We start from the raw sequence: 25,096 nt of genomic DNA on the forward strand, positions 1-25,096 counted from the left end.
AACAATTTTTATTTGTTTTTTAAACGTACAAACTCACGATTTGGTCCGTATATGTACTTTGCAATTGTGTTTACTCGCAACTTTGACGACCGAATGAGCTCAAATTTTTACAGGTTTGTTATTTTATGCATAAGTTGAGATACACTTAGTGAGAAGACTTGTCTTAGACATTTACAAATAATGTCCACTGTCTTAAGATGAATGGGTTACACATCATTGAGAATTGAAGTGACTTACAGGGCTGTTAGGAAGGAAAATTCCTTGAAGAGTCCCATTTCGAGAACGCTGATGTTAGCATTGGACAGATTTCTGCATAAAAAGAAGAACATTTGATGAAACCTTTTTGATTCACTTTTAATGCGCATTAATAAACGGATTTAAGGGTTGGCTCAACCTTTCATTACAGGATTCAATTCATGAACCCAGTAGTCCAAAAACATATTGTTTTTGTTTTAAGCCTCAAATTCCTCCCGGGGCCCACGAGTCGACCTGACCGGCCCGCATTTTTGTTTCTGCACTAAACTTTCGTATACTAGTGCTTTCAAAGAGGATTTTGTTTCTAAATCGATTAAAAAAGGGAATCCTTAAAGATAAATCAGGAATTTGATTGAGGAGTGCAATTATAATGTGCCGGGAATACAATTGCCGGCTGGTGTTAACTGTGCAATGTGCGTTCATGCAATCCTTCACATTTCAAAAGAGAAAAAAATATAGAGCTAAAATTGAACATAATGATTACAAAGTACGGAAGATCAGGGCCCAATTTCATAGCGCGCTGCCTAACGGTAAGCAAATTTTGCGTGCTTACAGTAGCAGAAAACTTTGCTTAAGCTGTAGCGTATTTCACAGGTTAGCAGAAAAAAATGGGCGGCCATATTGCGTGTTTACCGTTGCACCGGAGGGTTAGTATGCCTTTTCGTGTGCTTACGGTTAGCAGCGCCATGAAATAGAAATTGCACAGTAAGCACAAAATCGACCGCTAAGCAGCGATATGAAATTGGGCCCTGATGATACATCAGATTTCCAATTGGGACTTACAGGAGTTTGGTTCCTTTGACGATACTAGCTATAGTTGTGGCATTCCAGCCATGTAAACATTGCACGATAAGGTTGCCTTTGTTGACCTCGCATTCGCAATCGGGCGGACATCGATTTTCTAATGAATCGAAAGTGAATGCAAATCATGTATGTAAATGTTGATTGCTGTTCCCACACGGGCATTGCTTTCACAATCCGGCGGGCTGTACAGTTATCTATCCCTCTTCTAACCCTGTCCATGTGTAAATGGTGGATTTTGAGACTCCCTTCACTTTCCAATTAATGGAATTTCTTGGTTGATTTCAAGACGTCACCCTCCAGCGATTTGATTGTGATTGAGATATCATAAAGAATACTTCAGTTTGTGTTGGAAATTAAACATAGATTCACTTGTTGTTGTGAAATGTAACTGAAATATTGTTAGCTGGATTTGTTAAAAACACATTTTCGATTAAACAACTCAGACAAATCTTTCTTTTGTTTAGTTCCCTTTAAAATTTCGGTGCGAATGACGAGTTAATCGCCCAATGTACATATGAATCACTGTTATCCTCGGCGTGTGTATTGTTTATGGGATTCAGTTATAGTTACACGGGGGGGGGGTTACCTGACTATCTCTAATAGTGTCATTTACTAGCGGTTGTTGGCGCTATTGAACTTTTGTGGCCAGCCAAGATAAACACAATAATTGAGATGACATTATGTTGACGAAATCAAGACGGCGGCTTTCATGAGAAATTGAAAATGAATGTAGGCATACATACATACATAGGCCAACTCTCAATAATTTGCAAACAAAAGGAGTTAAAAACCAACGAAGTTAAATTCATGGTATGGTACTGTAACAAAATCATCAGAAGTCACAGTTAGTGCACCATTTTCAATATAGTACAATCCAAAAAACGACGAGCGAGGGATAGCTTCTCAAACGTTGTGAACTCATTACCACATGTCAAATTGGATTCGTCGTCATCAAATGGGCAGTCCGATTTACCGTCGCACACTAGTTTCCAATGGATACACTCCGACGAGTCCGCACATCGGTATGACGTCGGGCATCGTACATCGGCTAGAATTGAAACAACTCAACCTGCTGTATTATTATAACTATGTTATAGAATCTACTTAAAAAGGTTCTGGACAGGTTTGGTAATAAATAAAGACCAGTGGTCTCACTATCCCAACGTAAACCTGTGAACATTTGGGGCTCAAAAATAAGTCATCGAGGTTGTATCATGGGTTTGTACATTATGTACACGGTTTTGGCTGAACAAAATACTATGTACTTACATGTACTTTATTCGTGTAGGTGTTTGGGGAAATTTGGTTAATGATTGTAATTACGCTAATTGGCTTAATTAATATTTGCATTTACGGAAAGTCCGTAAAATAACAGCGAAATTACGGCGAGTAACACAAGAGTAGCACACATATTTGTGCTGTTAATGATGGTGGTGACGATGGACCCAATTTCATCTGTGTATCAATGAAGGATCCGACCCTTTCATGGAACTTAAAATGGCGCAAACAGGCTTGTATCATATGTATGCAAGCAGGTCACTGAGGATGTGTAAGCTTATCAGCCATTACATTCATGTTCTAAGGGTGCGTTCGTTGAGCTTCCCTGGGTCGACCCCGCGGCGATCACTCGTGTGATCCCCTGACAAGAGCTTATCGAACGATCACTCACCCTCTCGTGGTGACGTCATGCACCTGGGCCAGCCCCCAAGTGACCCACTCCACAAGCAGGGCACTGGGGGCTGACCCGGGTGAGCCCCTGGAATGACGTCAAAGCTACTCGAACGTACCGAGGGCAGACCGGGGTCGACCCAGGGAAGCTAATCGAACGCACCCGATATTTACTCAAGGGGGAACTGCTTGGTAAATATTGAGATAATTTAGAGTATCTAAATAAATTGCTTACAGCACCGATATTCATCCACTCCATTTTCTTCGCAGTCTCTAAACCCGTCGCACTTGGCGTCTATTGTTACACATGACCCGTCTCTACAACTGAACAGATCATCTCCCTGACAAAGTGATCCATCTGAGAACAGTCAAATTACAAGTTGCTATGATCGAAGCGTGAGGTTATTAACAAAATAATGTTCGGAAATAATTACAGACACTTTTTTTTATAAGAGGATGAATGATCATCCAATAAGTATTTCAAGAATGGGTGATTTTCTCAGTCCATTTTGAAAAAGACCCTTAATTTGTAAAATTATAACAGTAATATTAGTAATAATAATTTGGGGGGGGGGGGCTAATCATCCTTACTCGCAGCTAAGAGCTGAATTGCGAAGGACGCGGCTACAACGTGTTCGAGAAGCAGGCATGCAAGGGCGCCTTTAGCTGCCAGCCACATCAACCCATTATGACCACGAAGCACAGCCAAGATCGAAAGTGTTTTATTTTTCACGAGGGAGGAAAACCGGATGGTCTGGAAAACCCTCGTGGCACAGCAGAGAAACAACGCAAAACTCAACTCACATATGGCCCCGACCGGGAATCGAACCGGGGTCACCTTGGTGAGAGGCGAGCGCTTTACACACACGCCAACCATGCCACCGTTCCACCATTATAAAATGATGTTAAGCCGTACGCTTGAAGTCTTTGAAATGTTGTCTTTGTAAAGTGTATGGTTTTCTGTGAGTGCAATTTGACGTCGGTAAAAGCAGTAATGAGTCAGATTAATCGTATTAGACAGTATAAAAAAAGAACTCACAAAAGTCAGCGAAAATATTGACTTATATATTGAGACTTATCAGACGAAACATAATAGTCTTATTGCACAGCACATATTAAAATGATGGTTAGTAATGGACAAAAGAGACTCATGTTGGACAGCACATACTATATTAAATCACATTGGACAGTACACACACAAAAATCACTTACTGAAACCAGCGATTGGTTCATACACACTTATTTGTAGTTGAAACCCCTTGAACGAAACCGTCGAGTCTGAGGTAAACCTGATGAACACCGGACGTTTCTTATCAAAGACAATGTACCTCAGCTTAGTGGTCCCCTCCAGGAAAAAATTAAACTCCAAATCAAGAATTAAAGAAAGTCCTTCGATTTGAACCACATCTCGGATACTTTCAGTTTCGAATTCCACAATAGAGACGATAATTCCATGAGCGACGGTATCAGATTTGAATTCCCAGACGCAGTCGATCCCTGGTAGGTAGTTGCCAGGGTAACCTGGTGACGTCAGAGTTTGGCCGTCATGCTCTAATGAGTATCCACGAATACCACAGGTGTCTTTGAAAACCAAGAAATTACGAGAGAAGAAAATTAGTTATTTGCAAGAAGATTTCAAGGGAATGCACATTATAGGTCATCACTCTTAAAACTGATGGCACTACAAAATTGGGGTGGTCCAGAAAACAGCCAACTACTCACTTGCTGTCGATCAAATCATAGGCTTACCCTACTAAAACAGCTATGTTAAAAGCGTACATTGACGTCATGTGTGAGATGTTGCATTATTATAGACATCCATCGTAACAAACCGGGAATACAAAAAGGAGCCTTCAAGTATAACCTTACCCGAGTGATGACGTAACAGGGTTTTTGAGAATCAGTCTTAAAAAGCACAGGAGAAGGATGTTAAAATAATTTGTTTTCATATAGTTAAAATATCATGTGAGCTCGACTTCTTTATTGAAAACTCTTTTGCCGTTTCCGTTGGTAGGTATTTAAAGGCACTGCATGGACACGTTTGGTAATATTGTCATAGACCAGTCTTCCCACTTCGTGTATCGCAACACATGTACAAAATATAAAACCTGCGAAAATTGGGGCTCAATATTGGTCATCGAGTTTGCAAGAGAATTATGAAAAAACACCATTGTTGCATTACTTTGTTTGCTTTCAGATGCATAATAAAAGGCTTCAGCCGAAGTTTCGAGTGAGAAATTACCTCTTTTTTAACAACTCCGTTACTTCACCGAGAGCCTTTTCTCACAATATTTTATAATCTCTATAACTCTTCATTGTTCGATACGTAGTAAGTTTAAATTGTGCTTACAATTATTTTGAGTAACTACCAATAGCGTCCAGTGCCTTTCATAATCGAGCTGAAATTTGAAGTACATAAAATATTAACCTTGTGAGCACACCGCATCTGATGTGTCGTGCCTGACGCAGACGAGGTCGTCTATGTCGCAAGCAACTTCACTGTATCCACATCCAACTGGCAAATTAAAAAAAAAAACAATCATTTGGCTTGACAATCTAAAAGATTATTTCCCCCATTTTTGGACAATTAAAAGTGAACATAGTGGGATCTACTTTGTTCAGCTGGTGTCTGCTGATTTATAGACCGAGTGATTCACTGAACAACACCTTAGAACGAACTTAAAGAATAAAATTGTTACCATGTGGTGCAAAATAAACGAAGAGCTATCTGCTACCATGCTCTCTAAAAGGAACACGCTGCCTTGGATCGGTCGAGTTGGTCTGCAAAAAGCGTTTGTAACCGTTTGTTATGAAATGCATATGGGTAGAAAGATGTTGTAAAAGTAGAATACAAAGATCCACACAAACATGCCTCGAAATTGCATGGTTTCCCATTTACCTCGTCGACTTACACGGTCGGCCATTTATGGGAGTCAAATTGTTGACTCCCATAAATGGCTGACCTTGTTAGTTCGCAAAGTAGAAGGAAAACCACACAATTTCGAGGCAAAGTTGTGTGGATCGTTTACGTTTACGTTTACGTTCACGTTGGTTTACTCAGCAGGATCCACAAGTTTCTACTTTTAAAACCATCTTTCTAAACCATATGCATTTTATAAAAAACGATTACAAACGCTTTTTATAGGCCAACTCGTCCGATCCAAGGCATCGTGTCCCCCTTTTAACCGCTTAGTCACGAAACAGGGCTTCCTAAATTATAGCTACCCAGGTGTATTGCTCTTGAACAACTTGCAGCAAGAACCCGCCCATTGAAGTTGTAGAATCGTTCTCCGATATGTATAGGGCAGAGTTTTGTATTAAGTACTGTTGCGACATGGAGGGACCAGTTTTCTGTGGTCACGTGGTTGCTGGACGCCATGTTGTCTCCAAATGCAGCACAACCCATGGGCCCAATGGGCCCAATGGGCAGACTAGTCTGGCACCCCGTGTTCGCCCAAGCGTTTCTTGGAGAACAACATGGCTTCTAATCGCAAGTTATCGTAACTCTCCCAATATACGGCTCTGGTATATGGAACCCAAGTGCGCCCTCAGTATTCACATTGTTACAAGTTAACTTTGGGGTTGCGACCTGGGGTCAATTTCATAGAGCAGCTTAAGCAAACAAATTGCTTAAGCACGAAATAGCTCGCTTATTTTACACATGTTACTGGCCAAAATGTAATGCCATATACATTGCTTGTGACTGGTATTTAGCTGTTGTTTACTTAGCATAACAATTGAGTGGAGTCTTGACCGGTAATCTGATTTTACTAAGCAAGGATTTGTTTGCTTAAGCGAATTTTTGTGCTTAAGCAGCTCTATGAAATTGGCCCTGTAGATTAACGTGTTGTTTGTCCTTTGGTAGCTTTCGGCACGAGAGACCACCGTAATTTATCCCTGAATGTCTCTGTATGTTGTAGGGAGCATGGCTCCGGCCACGGTCCAAACACTAGTTATAATTGGATTGTCCTCTTAATATGGACCTACATACCTGAGTTGTGTTTCTCTTGCGTAACCTGAAGCGAGAAGCCGCCCATTGAAGTTGAGGAATCGCTGTCGAATGTAAGAAACATCATGTTGTCCCTTGATGCTACACTCAGGGGATACTGTTTCCTACGCCAATTTATAAATAAACAACTGTCTGATTATCGATTGGATGAACTAGGATTTAGTCCCATAAAGTGCCAAAATGCGATCACTCATTAATGGCACTGAAAAAAAAACCATACAAACTTAACGCGCAACATTGTGAGAACTGGCTCCCTCTGAAGTAACGTAGTTTTTGAGAAAGAAATAATTTCTCACTCAAATTATAAAATTATTGAAGCCATTAATAATTCGGCATCTAAAGGCACCCAAATTAGTGCAGCAAGAGGGTTTCTTCTTTCATTATTCAACCAAAGGGAAGCAATCTTTTAAGGGTATACCTTCTTTATTTTGATTCGATTATATTCTTGCAAATGGGCTAAGCAACAAAACCAATAGAAAAGGGCAGATGGATCTCAAAGTCTCCGTTTTAGCATTGTATATCGACATTAAGAACGAAAATCAGATAACATAAAAGGACAGAGGACTAGAAACTAGACTTACCCGGTCAACTTTAGAAATGGATCTGCAAAGGTATCGCCGTTTCCAATTTTGAGAAAATCGTACTTTTCCTCTAAGTCCATCATCGTGAACGTGACAACTACTCTGTATCCCACTTCTGCCACTAGTAGCCATAGGCAACGAGCTTTGTTTGGATATTGCTCATCTGGCCAGCCGGGGGAAGGTATTGTTCTCTGGGTACCTGTGCTAACGTTGATAAAGCTGGCTCCACATGGCTCTGGAATAATGGAGAAGAAGAACCATTCAATAACCATGTGGAGCAAGAGCTTTCTAAGATAAACATTAGGCATGTGTTGAAGAAATGTCATGTTCCCCCCACCCCAGCTATGCTTCAATGTTCCCACACCAAGGGCACGCCCTCCACAGTCTAGTGACAGTTTAGCCTGCACAACTGACGTCACGCTTCGAGGCTCGTGAATTACGCCAGAGATCTACGTCAACTCTCGCCTATAATCAACTTTCACCTATATTCATGTCACATGGAGATACGCAGTCAAATCATATGTACATTTAAATTAGTACATAATGTACAAGTGCACACCCATGCAGACGAACTGAAGTTAGCTGTGTTTTGATAAGTCTGAGTTGATAATATTATTGCCAGCTGCACTGTGCAACTAACAAACCATCACCTCCGACCAATCAAAGCACAGACATTGAAAGAGCTTATACGTCACTGCACGTTTTTCCAATGAACTCATTATAACCAATGAAATTGATGGGTCTGTTAAAAAAAATCAATACCTGTCTTTATCATTAAGGACAGGGGACCAGTCTAATGACAGTGCAAGACTCACCACATTCAAACTCATCCGACGAGTCAGTGCAGTCACTGAACCCGTTGCAAATCAGGTGACTGGAAACACACTGTTGCCCCGATCGGCAAGAGAACTCAAGCTCAGTGCAGTCACCTGTGAAGGCAAACATTTTCATAGTGTAATAGAAGGCTTATCTACAGCCAATGGAGACTTTGGAACGCTAGGTGGCAGCAGACTTACAAGGTACATTTCCATTATTTAAATAATTCTGAGCTTGCCCAAAATTCTGAGAACAATGTATTAACCTGGTAAGTCTGCTGCCACCTAGTGTCATAAAAAGTCTCCATTTAGTGGCGTAAACCAGAGATGGTCAGGAGGAAGCTCAGGACTCGCTTGAACTTGGTCTTGATTGATGTTGCTCATTTTGTTAAGGTAGTAGGCGATTCGCAACACGAACAATTTCCGCCACACGAAGTTATGGGGAGAGATATCTGTATCAAAAAACATCTTGGTGAAGATAAGATGTGTAGACTTGCCCCAGTGTATCCGAGTCGGGCTCTAAAACGGCCGATGGGGCGCTCTCTACCGGTGATTGATACAAAAACGGGGTATCCAATCAAAACTTGCCCAGGCCCTACCTGTCACCCCGCCCACCTCATACTAACAGCACTGTAAACGAAGCAGACCAAACCAATGGTTGGTAAAACGAAGAGAACCTTACCGCAACCAATCTCATCGGAATGATCTGGGCAGTCTGTTACTCCGTTGCAACGAGCTGTTTTCTGAATACAAGCAAGACCTGATGCACAGAGAACTTCTTTCTCCGAGAGACACTCTGTATATAGACCAATAGTGAGATAGCGTTGTTGCATTGTGTATCATTATTAGATAAAAAATTAACACTCTCTACCCTTCCGAGTCAGACTTGACCCGAATCAAGGTCCTTTGGGCTTGAACCAATTCTTAATCAGTGTGACCCGTAATAAATGTTTAATTGACTCAATCGACAGAATCGAGTTATCTTAACCACCAGGTCATTACGACCCGGGTATGGTTCGGATCCGGTTTGACTCGGGATCCAGGTCAATTATAGACTTTACTCAAGTCCCAATCCATTGCCAGAAAACTTGTTTTGTGATGCTCTGCATTCCCCAACGGGTTCATTATCGGGACCACAATCGCTACATTTTGACTGCGGGTTTGCTTGTGTGCTAAATGAACTCTCGCACGAGAACGGGACTTGAATCAAGTCTAGGTCAATTATAATTATAAGAGAGTGTATTATTCAGTTACACTTTAAGAATAAACTCACACACAAGACCCCCAAAATATTTACTCACCAATGTTGTTATATTGTGATATTTCTAGTAGTAATTGACTCCACATTAAACCCCATCGACATTGCAATGTGATCCACATAGACCCATCAGCGGTAATCGAAGACGGGTACACCAGTCTCGTGAAGTTCAACTCAGTAATAATCAAGTCTTTGTCATACGAGTAAATTTCTAAATCATCACCTCCTCCGAGGAAGGACATTGAGCAAGTGGGAATCTCTAGAAACTTGGCCCGGATTCTGGAGCCTGGCTCGGCGATGATGAACCAGACGCACGCTGCAGACTCATGGGTGTACTCGATCAATTGGCTGACGTCAGGGCGTGTGTATATTGTGTCGTTGCCACAGTATCCTCAAAACAACAACATCATGATTGTAGGACTAAAATACTTTTGTTATGGTTTAAGTTAAAGGAACACATTGCCTTGGATTGATCAAAAGTTGGTCTTTGAAAAGCGTTTTTAACCGTTGTTATCTAAAAATGCATAATGATAAGAAAGATATTTGTAAAGTAGAATATAATGATCCACACAAGTATCACTCGAAATTGTGTGTTACCTCGTCGACAAACACGGTCGGCCACTTAGTCAATTTTTTACTCCCATGATGGCCGACCGTGTTAGTTCGCAAAGTAAATGAAAACCACGCAATTTAGAGGCAAGTGTGTGTGGATCATTTTATTCTATTTTTAAAACATCTTTCTAACTATAATTATACATTTGATAGTAAACGGTAACGAACGCTTTTCAAAGACCAACTCGACCGATCCAAGGCAATGTGTTCATTAAAAAGAAAATGGAATGCATTTCATATTTCTGTATTGAGCTAGCTGTTGAGTCGGCTACCTTGTCCGTACAAAAGAGTTACCTCAAAACCTTCAAAAAAACTCTTGTTTTACCAGTGATCAAAAACGGTAATAATAAATTTTATTCCCAAAATGCGTTTCAGATTTTCACCTTGAAGTTCAGACTCATTTTTGTATAATTATTTCCAGCGCTTTTGAATGATTTTGTGTTGGAAAAAAAGTTATATCGTCCGCAGTCATTAACTTATTTCAAGCACACGAAGGTTTATTATACAGCTTATTTATTTGTTATACAACTTACCACACATCCATTCGTCCATAAAGTCCAGACAATTCGCAAAACCATCGCAGACTCGAGGATTCGGAATACACTCACCGGAAGAACATTCAAAATACAAAGGGTCGCATCGCCCTATTAAAACAAAGGGAGAAGATGTTTGCTCTTAACAAAAGGTGCATCATCGGAAAACTACGTAGATATTATCTTAAAACCTCCATCACACCGGACTCTATCTCACTACGATCTGAAAAAATGTAGTCTTGGTGTAAGACGTTGTTATCAACACGATCACTCAACTATCGCGATCCCACGCCCGCTCCCTCCTTGCCGCGCACTAGCAGTGTCTTGCACCGAGACTACATTTTTTGTCAGAACGTAGTGAGATTGAGTTCGGTGTGATGGGGGTATAACGGATCCGGTTTGTGTGGTCCTACTACTGTTGTTCAATTATTCCCTTTTAATCTACATAATTCCCTTGTGGGGTCCAGGGCCCAGTTTCATAGAGCTGCTAAAGCACACAAATGTTCTTAGCATGAATGTTTGCCTCGTTAAAAACAGGATTACCAACCAAATTTCCACGTGATTTACAGGATAAGCAAACAACAGCTGAATACCAGTAACAAGCAAAATGTAACAAATGGGACTTGGTCGGTTAACCTATTTTCATTAAGGCAAAAAATTCATGCTAATCAAATTTGTGTGCTTAGCAGCTCTATGAAAATGGGCCCGGGTTGAACAAAGATTTTCCTTGCGGGGTCCGTTGTTCTTACCCTAACAGCAACGCACTGTTTCAAACTAACAATAGTTTTTTTTAGTAGTGTTTACTATGGTAGCTGGTAAACACAACCCTTTTCAAACACCTGTATTTGTGGTGTCAACCGGGGGCTTCTCTTTGTTCTCCCAGTGTTTGGACATAATATGTTTGTTTTAGTTTTTTGTTTTGTTACATCCCCATTGGTTTTGTACACGAAATCGAATCGAGGACGTCCTCGGTGTGACTTTTTCCCCTAATAATAATAATAATAATAATAATAAGACTTGTAATGCGCACATATCCACCCTGCTGGGTTCAAGGCGCAGATTTTGTTATAACCCTCTCCATGTCCTCGGTTTGAATGCGTGGACATGCCCAACTGGTCGTGTGTACAATCAGATAAAGACACTTTAGACAAAATAAAACAAATTCAAGACATCAATACGCCACATGGAAGACATAAGCGATTTGCAACCAGGAGCTTTTAGCAATGATCTAAGAAAGTTGTGTCTAGAATACTTTTAGAAACCCTAGAGGAATGTCAATGTTTAAGGAACACGCTGCCTGGGATTGGGCTCTTTGGGCTATCTATAAAAAGGTATTTGCATGCAGACGGTCCTTAGTCAAGCTGAGTGACACTACATCGCAGCGGACCAATGGAAATAGATATGGAAAGCTGACGTCATAGCACAATTATTCTATGAAATCAAGTGCCTGTCTTTCACAGGGGCTCGCTTTAGCCTGGGCACTGAATAACACCAGAGACCAGCCTCAAAATCGGCGTGTATATTAACCTTTGACCTACATTCATTTCACATAGAGATACGCACACATTCTACACCAACATTAGCCCTACACACAAGTACTTCCACATGCATGGTCTGTATACATAATACAACACACGTGGCGAATGCAGACGACCGAAAGTGAGCTTTCCATATCTGTGTTTTGATTGGTCATCTGAGGTGATCAATCAAAACCATCACTGCTATAACGGTAGCTTTTAGTCACTGCATATATCCAATGATATCATTGTATCCAATGGAATCACTGGATCTGGGGGTCAGGGACCTGTCGTTATCCTTGTGGATAAAGACAGCGGCCCAGTCTAGGGCTCAGTCTATGTTTACTCCTTACCGCATCCCAGTTCGTCCTCGTTGGTGGCGCAATCCCTCCGTCCATCACACACGTACGAGTGATTCTGCAGACAGTCCAGACCAGTCGGACATGCGTACTCATCTTCATCGCATTCTAATTTTCATAGGAAAACATAAAAATATGGAGGCCGCGATTTGAATAAGAAAAAACTAAGATTGAGTGGCTTTATATACTATGTGAATTGTTTACTCTTGTCCAGTTAAATACACTGTACACGTTTGGTAATTGTCAAAGACCCGTGTTATCACTTGGTGTATCACATCATCAGAATAAAATAACAAGCCTGTGAAAACTTGGGCTTAACCGGTCATCGAAGTTGCAAGAAAATGATGAAAGAAAAAACGCCCTTCTTGGACGAACTCGTGTACTTTCAGATAGGAATAAAAGACTTCTAGCTAGAAGTCGTTTATAACTTTAGTAAGAAATAACCTCTGTTTCAAAAACTACGTTACTTCAGAAGAAGTCGTTTTCCACAATGTTTAATACTATAAACAGCTCTCCAATGCTCGTTACCAAGTAAGTTTTTAAGTTAATATCTTTTTGTTTGAGTAATTACAAAACGTGTACCTTCCGTTTAAGGCAACAAATAATGTATATAAATAGAAATTTGCATCGGAGATCAAGAATATTTATTTCGGTTTTTACCAAACAAAAACACATTTTTCATTTAATTTTTGAGTGAGAAATTGACTCTTTCTCAAAAACTACCTTACTTCAGAGGGAGCCGTTTCTCACAAGTTTGTTTTGTACTAACAGCTCTCCATTGCTGGTTACCAAGCTGGTTTTTATGCTAACTTTTATTTTGAGTAAAAACCAATAGCTGTCTATTGCCTTTAACTATGTAGATGTGAACATGAATATAGTTCAACTTACCTACTACATCATACGGTGTGAACAAAATCCTCAATCTTGAAAACTGTCCTTTGATCTCAAGCTTGATCCAAACTTCGGAACTAATTGAAAAGGTCGTATAGGGCAGTACAGTACGGAGAGTCTGGGGACGATCCGTATTAAACATAGAGACCGGAACGTCGAACGGATCTACTCCATCCCCAATGGACACATTCGCGACTTGTCCATCAAATTCCAGCACTTCGATCCGAATTCGGGTTCCGAGTTGTTCCGATAGTCTCCACATGCAATACTGAGGCAACACTAATTGATGCATCGCGATGACGTCATATAATGTAGCATTGGGGATTGACTCGGATGTTCCGGGATAAAGAACAAAAGACGATTCAAGTTGGCCGGAGCGGCTTTGGAATAGCATCGTGGAAGTTTCGCTCCTTCGCAAAGGAATAATTTTGGTACCACAAATATCTGAAATAAAATAGCAGGGCGTCAAACTATATTGTTGAACAAAAAACAAATTTAAGAAATAGTGCCAGACTGTAAACTTAATCCCGTCCTCTACTTATCACAACATATTATATCGTAATAGTAACTGAAAGCGTCATCAAAATCTGTGGTAAATTTCACGTCAGAACAGGGTCCGCCATTTTGTGAGACCAAATTTCCGCTGATTGTAGTTCCAGAGAAAAATTTACACTCTTTTTAATTGATCACCACTCACTAATTACAACACACTGTGTGTTTCAGGGCATGAAGAGCTCTAAGAGGGGGGGGGACAAAGAGCATTTCCAAACTGCAACATTTTATAAGATTTCAAAGCAATGTCCCACTTTAAAGTGACGTTGCCTTGGATCGGGCGAGTTGGTCTATGAAAAGTGTTTGAAACAGTTTGGTATGAAATGCATGGTTAGAAAGATGTTTTAAAAGTAGAATATAATAATCCATACAAATATGCCTAGAACTTGCATAGTTTTCATTGTATTTTGCGGTCGGCTAACGCGGTCGGCCATTTTGTGGTGGACATTTTGATTCCACAAAATGGCCGAACGTGTTAGCTCACGACGTATGAGACAAACTGTGCAACTTCGGGATATTTTTGTGTGGATCAAATTTACTCTACTTTCAAAACAGCTTTCAAACGTGCATTCAAAACATATTTCGAACATGCATTTTATAACAAGTGGTTTCCAAACGCTTTTCATAGACTAGCTCGCCCGATTCAAGGCAACGTTTCCTTTTAATATGAGTGCATTGTAAAATCGAGCTCCCTAAATGCGCAAACCAGGTTCGGATATAAGCAGCCTGAAATAATCGACACTGAATTTGTTTGAAAGTCCTCTTTGGAATAATCACGGTATCGATACTCACCACAGTCACTCCAACAATAGTATCGACACTCACCACAATCACTCTAACCCTAGAATCAATACTCGCCACAATCACTCTAATCATACTATCGATACTCACCACAATCACTCTTCTCATAGTATCGATGCTCACCACAACCACTGATCCTAGTATCGATACTCACCACAATCAATCTAATCCTAGAGTCGATACTCACCAGAATCACTCTAATAATATATCGATACTCACCACAATCACTCCAATCCTAGTATCGATACTCCCCCAGCTGTCTAACCCAAGCTACGATACTCACCACAATCTTTCAAACCTTAGAATCGATACTTACCACAATTACTCTAACCCTAGAATCATAATTAATATTCTTTATCCCCGATGCAAATTCAACATCTAGAATATCGATTATACAGTGCTAACACACATCGGTGTATGGGTAAAACAAATTAACAACCCTACAATCGATACTCACCACAATCACTCTCGTCAGAGTAATCGGAACATTCCACAATGCCATTACAGACCAACGTCTTGGAGAGACATATCAAGTTGGAGAGACACAAAACCTGCTCGGGGTCGCATTCAACTAAAACACAAAAGGTGAAAACGTATTACCATGTGGTGTTTTTCCTGTTCTTTTTTTCCGAGTAGAAAACAAATAGTGGTTATGGTGGACCTCGTGATGTTTTTGGCGGGAAATCAAGTTGGTGCCTACACGGAGTCGACCACGTTGTTCAGATGGGTATTTTATTTTAAGTCACCTGGAAATAGATTTTTTTTCTTTTCAAACATAAGAGTATATGCTTACGAACAATAAAACAATTTTTTTAGTAATTGTTTGTCACAATTTATATGTTTAAAAAATATATAAAGTTGTTTGGGGGGGGGCTGACTCCGCCTACCCCTTTTGTGGCGTCAATCGAGGCATACTTTTCCTGCAATGCGTATAGTAAACACACGTGCAAAGTACATGTATGTCCAAGTCGTGAGCTGGTACATTTCAAAAAGTGTTTTTCTGCATTCAGCAGCAATACACCTGGTCGGCATTGCCGGAAAAAAACATTTTTTTTTTTTTAAGTGTACAAACTCACGATTTGGTCCGTACATGTACTTTGCAATTGTGTTTACTCTACGCATTGCAGGCAAAGTCTGCCTCGATTGACGTCACGAACAGCGCCCTCTCGGGTCGGGGTCTACTCTTAAATTTGTAAATAACATAAGAACTGATTTTTTTAAAACCTTAGCTAACTGTTTATTCACATTCCACTCATCAAAACACATATATTAGTGACAAAAGCTTTATTTTGAAAAAATACCACTTCCAGGTGACTTTAAGACTCAAAGACGGTGTGGTGTAGTTTCCATGCCGTTGTGTGCTTATTGTAGACACAAATGACAGGGATGTATGTGCGAGTTATACAAAATAAAAGTTGAATCATTTGTTTGTGCATTGTCGCAGATTTTAATCCTGGCCTGTTCATTTTACTCGGCTTCGTCTCCTGAAATGGAACAGTCCAAATTTCACCCGGGGATTATGTTCTGCGGCAATACGTACACCAAACTATCAAAAACAAAAATTGTTGCAGACGAAAACTTCATGAAACTGATGTATTTGCACACTTTTGACTTAGTATTTTTTCGGTTGAATTTTTTTCCCAAAAACTTGTTTTAATTTGAAGGAAAAAAAAACATTACCTTCTTCATTATTTGAGTAGTTCTGAGACCGGATACGAACCTCCAGAGAACCATTCAACGAAAAAGATTCAGTCCACGCAGCTCTTATCCACAAGTTAGTCTCAATGACAAGCAGTGACGTCCCGCCTTTCCGCAGACTTCTGTCAAGCTCATGAATAACTGATGAAGGATTCTCGCTGTAGCGCCCTCTGCCGACCTTGAAGGTGCCGCCTTTAGTGAAGACGTCATTTAGAATATCGATGTAAGTGACTGAACCGGGGTTGTTGGAGACTAGCCACACGCAGTCCTGGGCACGGTGGTCACGAATCGACACGTTTAGCAGGTATGTGTCCGTCAGATTGATTTGTGCCGGCCCACAAAGTGACTCTGCTGCAAAAAAAGTCAAACCATAAGCTTTAAAACTGTCAACTTGTCCCCATTTTTGAAGTTCTCTCCCAAAACAATGTGTAAAAAGGTGAATTTTAATGATGAGGTATTCAGGACACTTTTTAAGAAAAAGCGGACTAGACAAGCTTTCACACAATGTTGTCCAACGAATCCAAACCACGCCTTTTCAACGCCCTCTTTGATAACCAAGAAAGTTTACAGAAGGCAGTTGAGCATTAATTTGGACATGGTCACCAGTATGAAGAAGAAACGTCTGATTTATAACTAAATAATATTAATAAATACCTAGGACGGTTTCAAGTCTCTGATCGGTCACAACTTTGACCCCAGTGAGGGCGCTGAACAAACCATTATTTAAAAGAGTCACTGGTCTCAACGATCAGTATTGTGATAACGCACGAAAGAGAAGGGAACCATCAAAAGCTCAAAATGGCCCCTGAACATTTCTGGAAGTATCGCCGAGAGAAAAGTCACAAAATTTGGCCAATTTTGACAGTTTAATTTGTTAAAAAAATATTTATTAATGGGAATAACAGTGCGAGGACCCGGTCTTCACTGTGTGGTAGTGACCTTGGTTGGTGGTTGGCGCTGTTAACGGACCGACCTCGCCTCCGGCTCGGTCCGTTAACAGCGCCATGCCAGCCACCAACCCGAATATTACCACGCAGTGAAGACCGGGTCCCCGCACTGTTAATCCCTAGTAACATCTTTTATTTGGATTAAATCATGAAATAATGGATGTTAAATTTGCATATTAGTTTTGGTTTAACCCTTTTACACCGATGTGTATATAATGTTTACACAGTATTTTCCCGAGTTCTGTATACAAAAAAATCTCACAAGGGTGGGATTCCTCGAAACAGTGTCATACCATTTATATTTGGTTTGCAGTAACACCATGTGTGTATCCCAGTGCCAGGTAAAGTTTGTTCTTAGAGAACTGTCTTGCTTATTCTTATTCTTATTCTTATTCTTATTCTTATTCTTATTCTTATTCTTATTCTTATTCTTATTCTTATTCTTATTCTTATTCTTATTCTTATTCTTATTCTTATTCTTATTCTTATTCTTATTCTTATTCTTATTCTTATTCTTATTCTTATTCTTATTCTTATTCTTATTCTTATTCTTATTCTTATTCTTATTCTTATTCTTATTCTTATTCTTATTCTTATTCTTATTCTTATTCTTATTCTTATTCTTATTCTTATTCTTATTCTTATTCTTATTCTTATTCTTTATTTGGCCAATAAACAATTACAAATACAAGCAGACAGTTTGTCAAATAGATAATATAAGTACACGTACAAAAGTAAATACAAAGCAAGAAACACAATAAGGGCACAGTAAATGATAAAACAACCCTAATGTGATGGCCAGGATCAACAAAAGTATATAAACACTGTAGCTCGAAAGCCTGTTAATCCAGTCACAAAGGCAGTGGATACTATTGGTAATTGTCAAAGACTAGCCTACACAGTTGGTGCAAACCTGTGAAAATTTGAGCTCAATCGGTTATCGAACTTGCGAGATAATAATGAAAGAAAAAACACCCTTGTCACACGAAGTTGTGTGCGTTTAGATGGTTGATTTCGAGACCTCAAGTTCTAAATCTGAGGTCTCGAAATCAAATTCGTGGAAAATTACTTCTTTCTCGAAAACTATGGCACTTCAGAGGGAGCCGTTTCTCACAATGTTTTATACCACCAACCTCTAGTCTCCCCATTACTCGTTACCAAGTAAGGTTTTATGCTAATAGTTGTTTTGAGTAATTACCAATAGTGTCCACTGCCTTTAATTCTACTACCGCGGAGTAGATTGTTCGGGTGTTCGGGAGACTTCTCAGTTCTGCTTATTAACTATTACATGGGCGGATGGTAAAGAAATAGGCTGGGACTATACTACTTTAGCTTATAGGATCGTAATTAACTTTACTACCGCGGAGTCAGTTATTGGGTTGGTCTCAACGTTTCGACTAGCTTGCTCTAGTCATCGTCATATACCAACTAGACCACCAGGGGTGGATTTCACAAAGAGTTAGGACTAGTCTTATCTCGAGTTAGGACCAGTTACTCGTCCTAACTTATGACTATCCATGCAATTTGTATATCTCCTAGGACTAGTCATCTTTTCTACACTCCGTGAAGATATGCTGAAATGATGCAATGTTATTGCATCTTATTGTGCCTCATAAGTGCGTCATAAATTGGTCTCTTATTTCAAAAACTTTCTATAGAAAATAATTGTCGTATGTTGTCGAAGCGTTTTGAGCTACCGTGATACATTTACTTTTTAGTTGGTTCAAGTGATTTTAGCGTTCTCTTCAGTGGGCGGTTTCACTCCATTTGAAATGATACATTAAAGCCATTGGACCCTTTCGGTACAGAAAAAAAATAAAAATAATCACAGACTTACAAATAACTTACAGGGTTTACAGAAGGTAGTGGTGAAATACTTCTCTTGAAATATTATTCCATGAAATGCTTTACTTTTTGAGAAAACAGTAAAACAATATCAATTCTCGTTAACGAGAATTACGGACTTATTTTAAACACATGACACGGCGAAACGCGGGGATACAAGATGGGTTTTCCCGTTATTTTCTCCCGACTCCGATGACGGATTAAGCCCAAATTTTCACAGGTTTGTTATTTGATATAGAAGTTGTGATACATGAAGTGTGGGCCTTGGACAATACTGTTTACCATAAGGGTCCAATGGCTTTAAAGGCAGTGGACACTATTGGTAATTACTCAAAATAATTATTAGCAAAAAACCTTACTTGGTAACGAGTAATGGGGAGAGTTTGGTAGTATAAAACATTGTGAGAAACGGCTCTCTCTGAAGTGACGTAGTTTTCGAGAGAGAAGTAATCTTCCACGAATTTGATTTCGAGACCTCAAGTTTAGAACTTGAGGTCTTGAAATCAAGCATCTGAAAGCACACAACTTCGTGTGACAAGGGTGGTTTTTTCCATAGTTATCTCAACACTCCGACGACCAATCGAGCTCAAATTTTTACAGGTTTGTTATTTTATGCATATGTTGAGATACAGCAAGTGCGAAGACTGGTCTTTGACAATTACCAAACGTATCCACTGTATTTAAATCACATGTACAATCATAAACAGGTAAATTAAAGGGACTGCATAGGTTTTGTAATGTTGCGAAAGACCAGTATTCTCACGAGGTGTATCCAAAATGCATTAAAAAAAAAGAAAAAACTGTGAAAATTTGGGCTCAACTGGTCATCGAATTTGCACAAGATTTAGGAAATCAAAAACACCCATTATACATTAAAAAGGGGCTTTGGCTACAGTCTTAAAGTCACCTGGAAGTGGTATTTTGTCAAAATAAAGTTTGTCACTAAAATATGTGTTTTGATGGGTGGAATATGAATACACAAGTAACTATGGTTTAAAAAGTTAAGTTTCCATGTTATTTACAAACGTGAAAAAAAACGACCCTAGAGGGCGCTGTTCTTGACGTCAATCGAGGCGCGATGAATCGCATGCAGTGCCAACACAAGATAGTCACGCTTGGCGCAAGCTAAAAACAAGCCCTAAAAGTTGAAACAATACCTGATTTTTGTTCACGTTAGGCAAATGCTCCTTTAGGTTCGTTACGTCTTTCAGGTACCTTCTTCGATGTTCCCACTAGTTTAGAAAAACAATTCTCTTCATGTCAAAATGTGTAGTGTATTGCGGTTCTCGAAGCACGACGGTTCGAAGTGTTTGCTGCACAGTATTGGAAAAGACGTCGGACCGGACCACAATGCAACCTGACCCCATCTTCAGTTGTTTTGCTGCATCAAGCAGCAATGCACCTGGTCGGTATTGCCGGAAAAATGCATCAAAAAAACCTTTTCGAAAGGCACAAACTCACGACTAGTACTTGCACGTACGTGTAGTAGATGTTCGATCGATGCAAAGTCTACCTCGATTGACGTCGCAAAAGGGGTAGGTGGAGTCAACTTTTTTCTTTTTTATTACATATAAATCGTAAAAAAAAATCACTCAATTTTTTTTTCATTATTCAGAAACATATACTCCAATGTTTGAAGGAAGAAAAAAATATTTCCAGGTGACTTTAAACTAACTGAGTGAGAATATTCATCTTTCTCGAAAACTTCGTTTTGAGAGGGAGCCGTTCTCACAGTGTTTTAAACTACCAACAGCTCCTCATTGCTCGTTACCAAGTAATTGTTTATGCTAGCAGTTATTTTGAATAGTTACCAATAATTACTAGTGTAGTGCCTTTAAAGCCATTGGACCCTTTCGGTTCAGAAAAAAAAAGTTCACAGATTTACAAATAACTTACAGGGTTTACAGAAGGCAATGGTGAAAGACTTCTCTTAAAATATTATTCCATGAAATGCTTTACTTTTTGAGAAAACAGCTAAACAATATAAATTCTCGTTAACGAGAATTACGGATTTATTTTAAACACATGTCATGACACGGCGAAACGCGCGGAAACAAGGGTGGGTTTTTCCGTTGTTTCTCCCGACTCCGATGACCGATTGAGCCTAAATTTTCACAGGTTTGTTATTTGATATAGAAGTTGTGGTACACAAAGTGTGGGCCTTGGACAACACTGTTTACCGAAAGGGTCCAATGGCTTTAAACATTGTCAAAACTTAAACATGTCAGACTTCATTCTGTGCAAGCCTTTCAAATTCGATAATGTACAAAAACAAGTCAGTATTTGTGTTTAGGAAATGAAAAACAGATGATTTAATTATTTAACAAGACGCCATTGTGTGCTTCAGCAGAAAGGTGACGCCATCACAAACACATATTTTTCAAAATGAAGTAAAAAAGATCAGAGTCTCAAGCTATACAAAGGGTCGTTTTGTAGCCTTGTTGTGGATGAATGTAGCAGGAGCAAAATTGTCACAAAAGGTACGTGATGATTTTAAGCCTTGAATTAATACAACCTTGATCTGATTTCTCGGCCGTGATGTCTGCCGCGTCAAACAAACTGGACTTCTCCAGAAAAAGGTCTCTCTACAACTTATCAATAATGGATTCAGGGTTTTTTTTCGATGGTTTTTAAATGTGAAGGTCTTGACTTTGGCTGGTTCACAAAGAGTGTTTGTTTCTTTCTGAGGCCGCCGTCAACCAAAACCTCTCCTCAAGATTGGAGGGGACAAGCATTTTCAAGGAGAGCAATTGCATTTTCCGTACATCTAACTACATTACTTTCATTTTTTTTTTTTTTCGTTTCTTTCTACTGTTGTTTTTTTACTCTCTTTTTTTTTTTGGGGGGGGGGGTATTCACACGGAGCTTTTGATCCCTCCTTTAGACTTGAGTTTAGTGCTTCTGTTAAAAGAACATTACATAATTGATTTTTGCTAACAAAAAAGTTGCTGGCAGTGTAAGCACTTTATGTAATCCACCATATACAATGACTGGTAAACCTGTGGAAGTAAAAGATCGATCGGCCAGCTGGGTCACGAAAAACCAATAACATATTTTGCGTGACATCGACTTAACACAAACACTGGGCAAACGGATCCATACGGGAACTTCAGACAGAAATATTTCAAGGGATGTTTTCTGCTGTCATCATTAGACCGTGAATGTAAACGCAAATCTGTTGTTTTTTGACGAGTTTTTTTTTTCTTAACAAGCCACATTAATTGATTTGTGCAATTATAATCAACGATACCGTACGTATTTGCCAACTTTGCGTTTAAATCAGGAAGTTTGCTTAATCCCCTAGAAGGGAATATCACGCAAAAACAAACAAATACAACACATATTGGCATGGACTTTTGGAAACACCGACTATTTAAAGACACTGGACACTATTGGCAATTGTCAAAGACCAGTCTTCTCACTTCAGTAGTGTCCACTGCCTTTAAGTGTAGAATAATGAGATGGTTTAGGCAAGCTGTGCACCAACATGGCAGTTATCTCTGGTTGCGCGTTACTCTGCTATTTGAATGGCGAAGTCACCATGTCTTAAATGAAAAAATGAAGTTTAATTGAGCATAATGCTACATGTCTATAATGCTTCAAAGCGCAACCTGATGGCATTTTCAACTGCTATATGTGCACTGACACACTCACGGGGTAGCCGACCTTTTTTTCGTGTCCTTTTCAAGAACAACAGTTTGAAAACCACTAAAGTATAAGTTTGTCTCAGTGTTATTTAACATATTAACAATCAATTATGTGACAGATGATGAATGAAAAGTGCTTAATTTTGTCAAAATACAATAATTATCTTTCTTTGGCTCAGTGCTGCAGGTCTGGTCGTGGTTTCCATCCTTGTTCTAATTAACTTTCTTTGGCTCAGTGCTGCAGGTCTGGTCGTAGTTTCCATCCTGGTTCTAATTATCTTTCTTTGGCTCGTAGTTTCGATCCTGGTTCTGATGGCTCAGTGCTGCAGGTCTGGTCGTGGTTTCCATCCTGGTTCTGATTTCTTTGGCTCAGTGCTGCAGGTCTGGTCGTGGTTTCCATCCTGGTTCTGATTTCTTTGGCTCAGTGCTGCAGGTCTGGTCGTGGTTTCCATCCTGGTTCTGATGGCTCAGTGCTTCAGGTCTGGTCGTGGTTTCCATCCTGGTTCTAATTATCTTTCTTTGGCTCAGTGCTGCAGGTCTGGTCGTGGTTTCCATCCTGGTTCTAATTATCTTTCTTTGGCTCAGTGCTGCAGGTCTGGTCGTGGTTTCCATCCTGGTTCTAATTATCTTTCTTTGGCTCAGTGCTGCAGGTCTGGTCGTGGTTTCCATCCTGGTTCTGATGGCTCAGTGCTGCAGGTCTGGTCGTGGTTTCCATCCTGGTTCTAATTATCTTTCTTTGGCTCAGTGCTGCAGGTCTGGTCGTGGTTTCCATCCTGGTTCTGATGGCTCAGTGCTGCAGGTCTGGTCGTGGTTTCCATCCTGGTTCTGATTTCTTTGGCTCAGTGCTGCAGGTCTGGTCGTGGTTTCCATCCTGGTTCTGATTTCTTTGGCTCAGTGCTGCAGGTCTGGTCGTGGTTTCCATCCTGGTTCTGATGGCTCAGTGCTGCAGGTCTGGTCGTGGTTTCCATCCTGGTTCTGATTTCTTTGGCTCAGTGCTGCAGGTCTGGTCATGGTTTCCATCCTTGTTCTAATTAACTTTCTTTGGCTCAGTGCTGCAGGTCTGGTCGTAGTTTCCATCCTGGTTCTAATTATCTTTCTTTGGCTCAGTGCTACAGGTCTGGTCGTGGTTTCCATCCTGGTTCTGATGGCTCAGTGCTACAGGTCTGGTCGTGGTTTCCATCCTGGTTCTGATGGCTCAGTGCTGCAGGTCTGGTCGTGGTTTCCATCCTGGTTCTGATTTCTTTGGCTCAGTGCTGCGGGTCTGGTCGTAGTTTCCATCCTGGTTCTAATTATCTTTCTTTGGCTCAGTGCTGCAGGTCTGGTCGTGGTTTCCATCCTGGTTCTGATGGCTCAGTGCTGCAGGTCTGGTCGTGGTTTCCATCCTGGTTCTGATGGCTCAGTGCTGCAGGTCTGGTCGTGGTTTCCATCCTGGTTCTAATTATCTTTCTTTGGCTCAGTGCTGCAGGTCTGGTCGTGGTTTCCATCCTGGTTCTGATGGCTCAGTGCTGCAGGTCTGGTCGTGGTTTCCATCCTGGTTCTGATTATCTTTCTTTGGCTCAGTGCTGCAGGTCTGGTCGTGGTTTCCATCCTGGTTCTGATGGCTCAGTGCTGCAGGTCTGGTCGTAGTTTCCATCCTGGTTCTAATTATCTTTCTTTGGCTCAGTGCTGCAGGTCTGGTCGAGGTTTCCATCCTGGTTCTGATGGCTCAGTGCTGCAGGTCTGGTCGTGGTTTCCATCCTGGTTCTGATTTCATCCCATTGTATTGTGTTATTGTTGTATTGTTGTTGTTTGTTTAGCATTCACTGGATTTGCACATGTATTGTTTTGTTTACTTGTCCTGCTGCGGCTTGAACATCGGTTAAAGGCAGTGGACACTATTGGTAATTACTCAAAATAATAATTTGCATAAAACCTTTCTTGGTGACGAATAATGGGGAGAGGTTGACGGTATAAAACATTGTGAGAAACGGCTCCCTCTGAAGTGCCATAGTTTTCGAGAAAGAAGTAATTTTCCACGAATTTGATTTCGAGACCTCAGATTTAGAACTTGAGGTCTCGAAATCAACCATCTAAACGCACACAACTTCGTGTGACAGGGGTGTTTTTTCTTTCCTTATTATCTCGCAAGTTCGATGACCGATTGACCGATTGATTATTTTATGCATATGTTGAGCTACACCAACTGTGAAGGCTAGTCTTTGACAATTACCATTAGTGTCCACTGCCTTTAAGATTGACTTGGCTTGTTGCAAATGTATACCTTATTATTATTATTATTATTATTATTATTATTATTATTATTAT

The 25,096-nt window shown here is 40.2% G+C and overlaps 1 protein-coding gene across 1 annotated transcript in view; it reads right to left on the reverse strand.

The window, feature by feature from the left end:
* Nucleotides 1-25,096, reverse strand: part of LOC117299145 — a 42,252-nt gene that overhangs the window by 11,966 nt on the left and 5,190 nt on the right. Inside the window, exons 3-18 of the mRNA XM_033782609.1 lie at nucleotides 16,336-16,704; nucleotides 15,113-15,226; nucleotides 13,300-13,746; nucleotides 12,406-12,519; nucleotides 10,536-10,646; nucleotides 9,434-9,781; nucleotides 8,815-8,928; nucleotides 8,133-8,246; nucleotides 7,318-7,552; nucleotides 6,719-6,840; nucleotides 5,156-5,242; nucleotides 3,940-4,308; nucleotides 2,963-3,085; nucleotides 1,914-2,107; nucleotides 1,039-1,181; nucleotides 238-309 (exon numbers count right to left, since the gene is read on the reverse strand). Coding sequence (XP_033638500.1) covers nucleotides 238-309; nucleotides 1,039-1,181; nucleotides 1,914-2,107; nucleotides 2,963-3,085; nucleotides 3,940-4,308; nucleotides 5,156-5,242; nucleotides 6,719-6,840; nucleotides 7,318-7,552; nucleotides 8,133-8,246; nucleotides 8,815-8,928; nucleotides 9,434-9,781; nucleotides 10,536-10,646; nucleotides 12,406-12,519; nucleotides 13,300-13,746; nucleotides 15,113-15,226; nucleotides 16,336-16,704 — 3,076 coding nt within the window. The remainder of the gene's footprint in view (nucleotides 1-237; nucleotides 310-1,038; nucleotides 1,182-1,913; nucleotides 2,108-2,962; nucleotides 3,086-3,939; nucleotides 4,309-5,155; nucleotides 5,243-6,718; nucleotides 6,841-7,317; nucleotides 7,553-8,132; nucleotides 8,247-8,814; nucleotides 8,929-9,433; nucleotides 9,782-10,535; nucleotides 10,647-12,405; nucleotides 12,520-13,299; nucleotides 13,747-15,112; nucleotides 15,227-16,335; nucleotides 16,705-25,096) is intronic.

This window comes from Asterias rubens, chromosome 14 (assembly GCF_902459465.1).
Source record: "Asterias rubens chromosome 14, eAstRub1.3, whole genome shotgun sequence".
In the NCBI taxonomy this organism is placed as follows: domain Eukaryota; kingdom Metazoa; phylum Echinodermata; class Asteroidea; order Forcipulatida; family Asteriidae; genus Asterias; species Asterias rubens.